The sequence below is a fragment of the Lepidochelys kempii genome, chromosome 4 (genome assembly GCF_965140265.1).
Source record: "Lepidochelys kempii isolate rLepKem1 chromosome 4, rLepKem1.hap2, whole genome shotgun sequence".
NCBI lineage: Eukaryota > Metazoa > Chordata > Testudines > Cheloniidae > Lepidochelys > Lepidochelys kempii.
Genome location: NC_133259.1, coordinates 12621920 through 12633064, shown reverse-complemented (window position 1 = coordinate 12633064; position 11145 = coordinate 12621920). Strand labels below are relative to the sequence as shown.

At 43.2% G+C, this 11145-nt stretch overlaps 1 protein-coding gene across 6 annotated transcripts in view; it reads left to right on the top strand.

The window, feature by feature from the left end:
* Positions 1-11145, top strand: part of RUFY3 (RUN and FYVE domain containing 3) — a 97070-nt gene that overhangs the window by 67253 nt on the left and 18672 nt on the right. For all 6 annotated transcript variants that reach the window (XM_073340391.1, XM_073340393.1, XM_073340390.1 and 3 more), the window contains 3 exons: positions 815-894; positions 4926-4953; positions 6823-6897. In XM_073340391.1, coding sequence (XP_073196492.1) covers positions 815-894; positions 4926-4953; positions 6823-6897 — 183 coding nt within the window. The remainder of the gene's footprint in view (positions 1-814; positions 895-4925; positions 4954-6822; positions 6898-11145) is intronic.

Here is an 11145-nt window from a genome sequence, read left to right as displayed (position 1 = left end):
TTGATTTTCTTTTTCTGATGTGCCTTTTTCTTCATGGGATCACCCTCCTCCATTTATGTGTTGTTGTGGAACACTGACTAGGATGGGACATTCATATCTTTGTTTTAGGAATAAATGGGATTAATTTACAGAAGTATCTATTTATGTAACTGATCCGCTCCTTTAATTGTGTCTCGTGGTCTATGGACGGTTTACTTTTATACAGGTATATTATTTTAACAGCAGTTTAATGCCCTGTCTAAGCTGTAGTTCAAATTTCTAGCAACTATCATAGGCATGGATAGTGCTGAGAAAGTTCTAACATGCTCCTACCCTCACTAATACAGATAGCAGTTTATTTTCTTAGTCGTGTTGAAAAGTAATGCTGCGTTTGGTTGGGGATTTGCCTTTGTCTCATTTATAGATTTATTTTGACAAATATCAAGTGATATTTACCCTCCCTGCTTCTGCTATATCAGTCCAGGTGGCTGGGTTATGCTTCCTCCTTCCCAGTTCAAAGAAAAAAAAAAAGGTTAGATTACCTCTCTAAAAATCTGAAGCCAGCTTGGACATCTTTCAGTTTTTTTTCTGCCCAGCAAGAGGAAGGCAAACAGCTAGTGTGCTTAGATTGGTGCTCGTATACCACAATGGTGTGAGAGGTCAAAGGGTAGATTTTCAAAAGCACCCATGTGGTTTAGATACAGATCCCATTGGAAGTCAGTGGGACTTGTGTTCACTAAGCCATTTAAGCGGCCTTGGAAATCCCAGTCTAAATGCGTAAGAGTGCAGTTAGTAAAATACTCAAAAGACTCGTAAATATGTTTTCTTTTGACAGGATGGGAAGCAGAAAATCCAGGAAGAAAATGCCAGACTGGGAGAGCCTGGAAGAGGGGAAAATGCTGTTCTTCCAAACAAGTATGGAAAGATATCCCCTTTTTCTCACTTTCACAGTTCCTCCTCCTGTCTCTGTTCTTCTCTGCAATGTGAAAAGCAGTTTGTTAAGCTCTCAGCTAAAGATACCAATTACTGTGTTGGTGAGAATTTAGTTTTGTTGTGGGCTTACCCTTTTCTTTCGCTTAAAAAAAACAAAAACAAAAACTCCAACCCTCACTGAGAAACTTAGTCATTTTCTCTTGTCCTAAATAAAACAATATGCTAAAATCTTCTAAGTGAAGTTTAAACGTTTCTGATTGAAGTGAAGACACTTGTAATTTGAGATTTTAAAGTTACAGGGTGGTATGATCTGCTCTTCTCAATTACACAGTAACCTGGAAGAGAAACAGGGATTCGCTTTTAAGTGTGGGAAGTTGGCATTTCAGGATTTTAGGAGAGATTCTGGGGTTGGTGCACACAGGAGTTGGTGTACTTGAAGTTTCCTGTTTTAGAGGTTGTTTTGGGCTTCTTCAATTGTAGTCTGCCTCATACAAGGAGGTCACAATATGGTTTATTTCTCAAACTGTTGGAAAAGACTCCAGCATTGTCTTTCCCACTGTGCTTTTTGTGGGGTTCAGAGGTTTGTTAGGGGTGTGTAACACACTCAGGGACTTGTCGAGTACTGCAGTTCTACCAAACAAAGGTTTGCAACTGTCTTTGTGCCCACTGTTTGAGGTTCTCCACTGTGCCTACTTCACAGCACTGAGTCGGGACACAGATTCCATTGCCAGGCATCAGGTTTTCTTGCTCTGGAATGGGGGAGGTGATGAAGAGATTCCTGTTCCTCTCCCAGCTACCTCTGAGCCACCTGATCTATGGCTGTAATTCTTCATTTGGAGAACATTATCCCTTAGGCTGACTTTTAGGCCTTGGCAGGGTAGGAGCTCTGCATTCACAAATCTGAAATTGCAGGGACATGCCCCTTTGGTACTAGTGCGTCAGGAAAAAAACCCTGTTCTTGTATTCAACTTTGGTATAGTATAATGTTGAGGACCAAGAACAAGATGTATTGGAGCCTAAAGATTGTGTTTTTTAGAGGGGGGTGGCTGGGTGCGGGTTTCTAGAGAGAAATGGCTTCTATAATAAAAATAAAATCCTTACGAACATACTAATGTAAAAATCTCATTCAGGTAAGAGTTTAGTTTTTTTAAATGTGCTAAAGTGAATTGAACACAACAGCAGAAAATAAGCCTATGTTATTTTGGCTGGGTTTTTGTTTATCGGGAAGATTATTTTTAAAAAAACCTGGAGATGAGGTAAAGACTCGTGTTCAAATGGGTAGACATTTTAAATTCATATTTCTTGTAGTCGGGAACCAGGTCTATAATCTGGATTTTGTTCAAAGCATAGTAAAAGACACTTTTATATAATCCCTTCAAATATCACTTTTGAAAATAAATGCTGTGTGAGACAGGTTATTATAAACTACAGGGGACCTGAAAAGGATCTTTTTTTATTAATTGGGCTTTTGTGCCCTTTTTAGCTGCTTTATAGTATATAAAATAGCCTGGAAGGTTTTAAGATTTTTTTCCCCCTCCTTGTTTTTACTTGGAATATATCAGAAATATGAACTCCTGTCTTCCCTGGTTTTGCAGGAGGATTTATGGGGAGAATGTAAGAGGAAGAATATTGTAAGCTTTCATGTTAGTTGAAGTTGTGGGGATATTGAACCTTTAACAAAGACTTCTTTTTTTCCAAAATGTTAATTAGTTATTGAAGCTAAAGAGATATTACCAAAAGCCATTTAACACAGTCTAACTAAACATCCCTTCCCCTCTCATTTCTTTTTGTTCTAGGCTCTTGTGATGTTATTTCACTAGTTCTCATCATAGTCTTCCCAGATAGACATGATCTACATTTCTTATATAAAAATAATGCAGAGAAGAAAACATTTTTGGGGAGGGGAAAAAACTTTTTGGGTCTCCTTCATATGTCATAAAGGAGGGAAACAGCATGAGCCTAAGTGTGTATTTTTCTTATGCAGATCATCATTAATGTATATTAAATGCATGATGGTGTGGTTAAAGGTTATATTAGCATGAGTTTGGGATGGGCACCTGTCAAGGCTGAATCCCCACTCTGTCACTTTGAGTGCAGAAGGTGGGGGCCCGCAAGGATTATAAAAATTAATACGTGCTACTCCAGGCTTGTCTTAAACTCCCAAGGTTACAGCTTCTCTCTGACCTTGGCTTGGTAAATGCTGCCACCACCCAAATGCAAAACCCCTTTGAAACCAGAAAGGCGCACTTGGGAATTCCTTCCTGTGGGGTACCCTCAAGCCCTTTCACTGCCCCCCTCCAGAAAGAGCTGAGAAAGAGAAAAACAAAGGAAATCAGCTGTTGCCACCAGCTAATTCAGTGGTGGGCAAACTTTTTGGCCCAAGGGCCACATCGGGGTTGCAAAACTGTATGGAGGGCCGGGTAGGGAAGGCTGTGCCTCCCCAAAGAGCCTGGCCCCGGCCCCTCCCACTTCCTGCCCCCTGGCTGCCCCCTTCAGAACTCCTGACCCATCCAACCCCCCTGCTCGTTGTCCCGACTGCCACCTCCTGGGACGCCCCACCCCAAACCGCCCCCCCAGTACCCCAACCCAAGCCCCCCTGCTCCCTGTCCCCTGACTGCCCCCCCAACCCTTATCCACACCCCTGCCCCCCGGGACTCCCAAGCCTATCCAACACTCCCTGTCCCCGGACTGCCTAGACCCCTATCCACACCCCTGACTGGCCCCCCAGGACCCCAACCCCCCTGTCCCCTGACTGCCCCCTCCCCAAACCTCCGCCCCCTGCTCCCTACCCCCTGACTGCCCCTCGGGAGCCCCTGCCCCTAATCCACACCCCTGCTCCCCCCCCCCGCCTTCCTGCCCCCTTACCATGCCATTCAGAGCAGCAGGAGCTTGCAGCCCTGCTGGAGCCAGCTGTGCTGCCCACATGGTGGCATGGCTGCGGGGCAGGGGGGGGACAGCCTCCCCGGCCAGGAGCTCAAGGGCTGGGCAGGATGGTCCTGCGGGCCAGGTGTGGCCTGCGAGCCGCAGTTTGCCCACCTCTGAGATAATTGAACAACATATGCACAAACCTCTTAGGGACACAAAAATCCAATCCTGTTCTTAAAAAAGGTAAATTTTATTTAAAAACAAAAAGAAAGAAAATACATCTGGAACTTAGGCTTTTGCTAGATTCTAAAAGAGAAATTCCAAAAAGTAAGCACCCAAACTAGCTTTCTTGGGGGTTTAGCTTAAAGGTTATAAGCAAACAAAAGCATCTGGGGTTAGTACAGAGGAGAGCCACACGCCAAAATAAAGAAATAAACCTGATCACGTCTATCTAAACATTCCCTGTCCCAATAATTCCTTCTAGGTATGGAAGATAATTTTTCATACCTGGTTCAAACCTTACACAGCATTCCTGCTTGTAGCATTGCTGCTCCGTGTCCCTGCAGCCCAGAGAGCACAACAGACAAAAAGGGAGAGTTTCTTTCCCAATTTTAAAAAGTTCTACCTTCCCATTGGCTCTTTTGGTCAGGTCCCACTTCCTTTTCTTTACCTGGGGGACTTTTTAACCCTTTACAGGTAAAGCAAGCAGAGAACAGCTACCAAGAATGATTTTTCAACTAACTGTCTGGCTGGGTGTCCATAAAAGGGAGGTATTCCCTCCCCCCTTCATTTATCACAGTACCTGATGCTCAGGTTGCAAAGTGTAATTAACGACTTTGCCACTAATGTGTAAGGGGACCATCCCACATTCATGCTGATAGGCTTTGACACCACAGCACCTAATTATGTATTCCCTAATACGTATTTGTTTATGAATGGTTTTACAGTTTGCAAGCATATGGAGTTCAAAATAGGTGTTTTTTATAAACCTCAAGAAATAACAAAAATGTGTAATAGTGTATTAAAAAAAACCATAAAAAAACAAGGAACGACTTCAGTGAGAATGGATCTGAGACTCAAGCTATTTCCTTCTGGGAGATGTGGATAAAACGATACTGCTAACTTACCGTTTTCTTTTTTTATTGTAGGATACAGTCTGTCATACAAGAAGAGCAGGTTAGTATTTTTTCTGCTTATGTTGAAACATTAAAGTACAAATGTGATGGAAAAGTGTTATGTATTCACAATTTCTTCTTTAATCCATGCAACCTTAAAATCATAGAATCATAGATTAGGGTTGGAAGAGACCTCAAGAGGTCATCTAGGCCAACCCCCGCTCAAAGCAGGACCAACCCCAACTAAATCATCCCAGCCAGGGCTTTGTCAAGATATTCTGTATCAAAGTTAAGTCTTTTTCTACCCTTATGTAAATAGTGTGCCTGGTAAAGCACAGTTAGGATCAGAAAATTGATTATGAAAATGACATTAAAGTTTCATATTCTGTCTGCATCAGTGTCTTCAGTGTCCGTCAGGTCCTGTTTACAATTAGAAAGATGGTTTGGTTTGAAACGCACGCGCACCGACAGCTTCCAGGCTTGCAGACTCCTTCGTTCTGGGCTCTGAATGTCAAGCTGTGTTCTTCCTGGTTCATGCATCATTGCCAGGGCTAAAGATTCTACAACTGGAACTCAGTTGGCAATGGTGTTTGTGCATTGTTGCCTGAAGCCAACTCACTCGTCCATGCAGTTTCCACTCTGCAGGGTTTAAGTATTTTCTTCTGGGACAGTAAAATACGATCTGTTAACACGCTCGGAGCAGAAATATTGAATAAGAGAGTGCCATTTTATAGTCACTTTTCTGATCATAAACATGCCTTAAAGCTAATAGAACAGTAGGAAGTCACTGCAAATACTTCAGCCCTGTAATGGTAGCCTTAGATGTTATGAATGAGGGACGTCTAAAAATGTTTCAACTGACAGGAAAAAAGTTAATTAAAAATGTGAAATAAATGCCACAAGGTAGCTCGGTTGTAGGATAAGCATCAGCTATAGAGATCTAGTACAAGTGTGTGTGTCATGTGCATATGGATAAGGGGAAAGCAAAAGAAAGTGAAGCAAAACAAATACGACTAGGATGCCCAGTGTCAGAGGGGTAGCCCTGTTCGTCTGGATCTGTAAAAGCGGCAAAGAGTTCTATGGCACCGGATAGACTAACAGACGTATTGGAGCATAAGCTTTCGTGGGTGAATACCCACTTTGTAGGATGCAAAGCTTATGCTCCAATAGGTCTGTTAGTCTATCAGGTGCCACAGGACTCTTTACTACTAGGATGTGTAACTGTCAACTGAATTGAGCTGGTAAGGATTTCCATGTTGGGAACCAGATCCTCCCACAGCCCTGGCATTCTCCGAGTGCAGAGAAACAGTCAGCGCAAAGGTTGGGCAGAGAGGCTGCAGCCTGAGCACCAGCGAACTAGACTAGACAGAAGAATTGCTTCTTTACACTTTGCATTAATTTGTGGAAAGCGCTCCGACATCTTTGCCATGAGTGTGGTGCAAATGCAGAGAGTGACTGAGTGTGTGTGTGTCTCCCCGACCCATCTGCACAAGTGCTCAATGACCTGTCTTCAGGTTAGGAGGAAGGATCAGTCTCCCCCCAGCAGCCTTGTTGACCTGATAAATGTAGCCCTTTTACTCTGGCTTTGGGCACTCCAGGACTCAGTGGATGAAGCCAACATTCAGGGAGTCAGTCACACTCAGTGATGTGGATTCTGGAAGTTGATTGGCCAGAGTTAAGTACTTCTTCCCAGAAGAACAGTTTGTCCTGTGATTTTCTGAATGGTTTGCGGTCCTGTTTGTGTATGTGCACAAGTCAAGGCTTCCTGCAGGCTGCCCGCTTTCTGAGCAATCCGACTGTGCCTCAAATTGACTAGGAAAAGGGAAAACTGCGTTGAGGGTGGAGGGTAGCAGACACAAGCAATAATATTGAAATGGAGGGTGCAGGAAGAGTAATGCTGAGCAATTGTTTGTTTTTGTTAATGATTTAGGAACTGCCATCTGGACCTGGAAAATCACAGCTATGCCAGCTGTGCCGAGAGGAAGGCAGTCTCACCAAAACAAAGGTAACTTCAGTTAAGGGGAGGCTTGTGTCTTGGCCAGCCTGGTAGCACATGTTCCCTTTAAGTTAATTTTCTAAAAGCTGATAAATACAAGTAGATTTCCCTTTAATTACCTGGGTACCAGGCAGGGGTGAAAGTAAGTCTAGGGACTTACCAGTACAGGGCTGGGCTGGGGCTGGCTCTGGCCTCCAGAAGGGGCGGGGCCTCAGGGGGAAGGGGCGGGGCTGGGGGTCAGAGCAGGCCCCAGCCCACCATGTACTGGCAAGTGCCTTCTTCCCCCTCCCCAGGGTAACAGCGGCAGCGGCTGTGGCAGCGGTTTAAAGGGCCCTGGACAGTAGCAGTGGCTGGAGCCCTGGGTCCTTTAAATGGTCCCCGGAGCCCCGCCACCGCTTCCCCAGGGCTCTGGGGATGGGGCTCCAGCCACTCCTACTGCCCTTGGCCCTGTAGATCTCCGCCCCAGCCCCAGCCCTGCTGCCGCTACCCCAGGGCTCCAGCAGCGGGACTCTGGCAGCAATTTAAAGGGCTGGGGGTTTCAGCCGCTGCTGGGAGCCGCAGGCTCTTTAAATTGTGGCTGGGGAAGCTGATCCACCCCTGGTACGGCGCACCGGCTTACTTTCACCTCTGGCACCAGGAAATACATGTTTGTCCACCTTCCCATTAGGACAAAGCTGTTAAATGAGAGGGCTTCAGGATCCTCCATGCCACCTGCTGTTGACACTGGCAAATGATAAATGCTGGTATGCTTCCATCCCCTGAAGAGCTGCTTTTAATTCACGCCCCATCCACACCTGGGAGCACAATCAGCCCTCTCCCTAGTGTCTGCCAGTAGTGAGCATGTCAACACATAGTTTTCATTATTTTATTTTTCCACTTCCTTTCCTGCCACCTCCCCCTTATCTTCACTCTTTTCTCTCTTCTCACTCTCTTTTTAAAAGGTCACTCTTCTTCTCTTGCCCTTCCTCCTTTCCAGAATCACAGAAATGGTGCCATAAAATAGGCCTCATCTCAGACAGAGAAAATGAAGCCCTAATTAAATTAACTTCCCTTTCGCAGTGCCTCAACATCCCTGCTGCTAAGGTTGCTAGGTCCTCTCTCATATGTGGAGCTACTGAACTCTTCCCAATAGCACTGAGAGAGCTACATAGGAAAACCCCTATGTGAGGTGTGTCCTATTTCCTCTGGCAAGATGGTAACATCACTGGGAGACCCACCTAATCCCTCCTGCATAATTGGCATTTTTTCCTGAGATTTGCTTGTGTTCCATAAAGATTTGTCCCATGTTATATAGGGCACTAGCTTTAAGGCTCTAAAAATTACTGCTATTAGAAGGCAGCCTGGGTCACATTTCCATTATGGATACTTTCACGGAGAACTTGAAAGCCTTTTTAATATATCTGCCAAGGCCTGAACTGAGGGGTTCTGTGTTTCCTCTGGAACTACTGACAGTGTCACTGACACAAGGAATTGAGCAAGGAGCTGCTTTCTTGACAGTATTAGGTGTCAAGGACACCAGCCCTTATGGCAAGAGAGAGACAGATCCCTGAATTCCCATCTCGCAGGTACGTAAAGCAGCGACTTGAACAATTGGTGTAAACCATGTCCTTTTTATTTTTGAATACATGCTGCTGATAGTATGGAGTCTCAAATATGGTTTCTGTAGAAGCTTTTCAGCTTGCCTTTAGGAAGCACACCAGTTAAAAGGACTGCAAATTCCAGCACGTCTTATACCAGCTTTTTTTATAAATCCCCAAATATGAGAGTAGTGTTTGGTTGTAGATAGAAAAGGAGTACTTGTGGCACCTTAGAGACTAACCAATTTATTAGAGCATAAGCTTTCGTGACCTACAGCTCACTTCCTCAGATGCATATCGTGGAAACTTAGCCCCCAACTAAAACCCCTCCAACGCATTATTAAGGATCTACAACCTATCCTAAAGGATGACCCAACATTCTCACAAATCTTGGGAGACAGGCCAGTCCTTGCCTACAGACAGCCCCGCAACCTGAAGCAAATACTCACCAACAACCACATACCACACAACAGAACCACTAACCCAGGAACTTATCCTTGCAACAAAGCCCGTTGCCAATTGTGCCCACATATCTATTCAGGGGACACCATCACAGGGCCTAATAACATCAGCCACACTATCAGAGGCTCATTCACCTGCACATCCACCAATGTGATATATGCCATCATGTGCCAGCAATGCCCCTCTGCCATATACATTGGTCAAACTGGACAGTCTCTACGTAAAAGAATAAATGGACACAAATCAGATGTCAAGAATTATAACATTCATAAACCAGTCGGAGAACACTTCAATCTCTCTGGTCACGCAATCACAGACATGAAGGTTGCTATCTTAAAACAAAAAAACTTCAAATCCAGACTCCAGCGAGAAACTGCTGAATTGGAATTCATTTGCAAATTGGATACTATTAATTTAGGCTTAAATAGAGACTGGGAGTGGCTAAGTCATTATGCAAGGTAGCCTGTTTCCTCTTGTTTTTTCCTCCCCCCCCCCCCCCGATGTTCTGGTTTAACTTGGATTTAAACTTGAAGAGTGGTCAGTTTGGATGAGCTATTACCAGCAGGAGAGTGAGTTTGTGTGTGTATGGGGGTGGGGGGGATGTGAGAAAACCTGGATTTGTGCAGGAAATAGCTCAACTTGATTGTCATGCACATTGTGTAAAGAGTTGTCACTTTGGATGGGCTATCACCAGCAGGAGAGTGAATTTGTGTGGGGGGGTGGAGGGTGAGAAAACCTGGATTTGTGCTGGAAATGGCCCACCTGATGATCACTTTAGATAAGCTATGACCAGCAGGACAGTGGGGTGGGAGGAGGTATTGTTTCATATTCTCTGTGTATATATAAAGCCTGCTGCAGTTTCCACGATATGCATCTGAGGAAGTGAGCTGTAGCTCACGAAAGCTTATGCTCTAATAAATTGGTTAGTCTCTAAGGTGCCACAAGTACTCCTTTTCTTTTTGCGAATACAGACTAACACGGCTGTTACTCTGAAACCTGGTTGTAGATAGATATCAGTATAACTTATGCACATACATCCATACACACCCCACATATACGTGTATATTAGGGCCGTCAAATGATTAAAAAAATTAATTATGATTAATCAGTTTCCATGGCACTGTTAATAATAGAATACTAATTTAAATGTATTATAAATATTTTGGATGTTTTTCTACATTTTCAAATATATTGATTTCAACTACAACACTGAATATAAAGTGTAGAGTGCTCACTTTATATTATTTTTGAATACAAATATCTGCAGTTTAACAAAGATGAAACAAAAGAGCGTAGTTTGCCAGTTGAAGCATGAAGGGGCATACGAATGTTTAGCATATTTAGCATGTAAATACTTCGCAACACAGGCTACAACAGTGCCATGTGGATGCCTGGTCTCACTTTCAGGAGATCTTGTAAATAAGAAACAGGCAGCAGTATCTCCCGTAAATGTAAACAAACTTGTCTGAGTGATTGGCTACACAAGATATAGGATTGAATGGACTTGTAGGCTCTAAAGTTTTACATTTTGTTTGAGTGCAGTTATGCAACAAAAAATTCTTCATTTGTAAGTTGCACTTCCATGATAGAGATTGCACTGCAGTACTTGTATAGGGTGAACGGAAAAGTTGTTTTTTGTTTTTTTTACAGTGCAAATATTTGTAATAAAAAATATAAAGTGACCACTGTACACTTTGTACTCTGTGTTGTAACGGAAATAAATATATTTGAAATAGGGCTGTCAAGTGATTAAAAAAGTTACTGATTAATTGCACTGTTAAACAATAGAATATCATTTATTTAAATATTTTTGATATTTTCTACATTTTCAAATATATTGATTTCAATTACAACACAGAATACAAAGTGTACAGTGCTCATTTTATATTTATTTTTATTACAAGTATTTGCACTGTAAAAAAAAATAATATTTTTCAGTTCCCCCATTACAAGTACGGTAGTGCAATCTCTTTATCATGAAAGTTGAACTTACAAATGTGGAATTATGTACAAAAAAACCCTGCATTCAATGTAAAATGTTAGAGTCCACTCAGTCCTACTTCAGCCAATCGCTCAGACAAACAAGTTTGGTTACAATTTGAAGGAGATAATGCTGCCCACTTCTTGTTTACAATGTCACCTGAAAGTGAGAACTAGCCTTCACATGGCACTGTTGTAATGGGTGTCACAAGATATTTATGCGCCAGGTGTGTTAAGG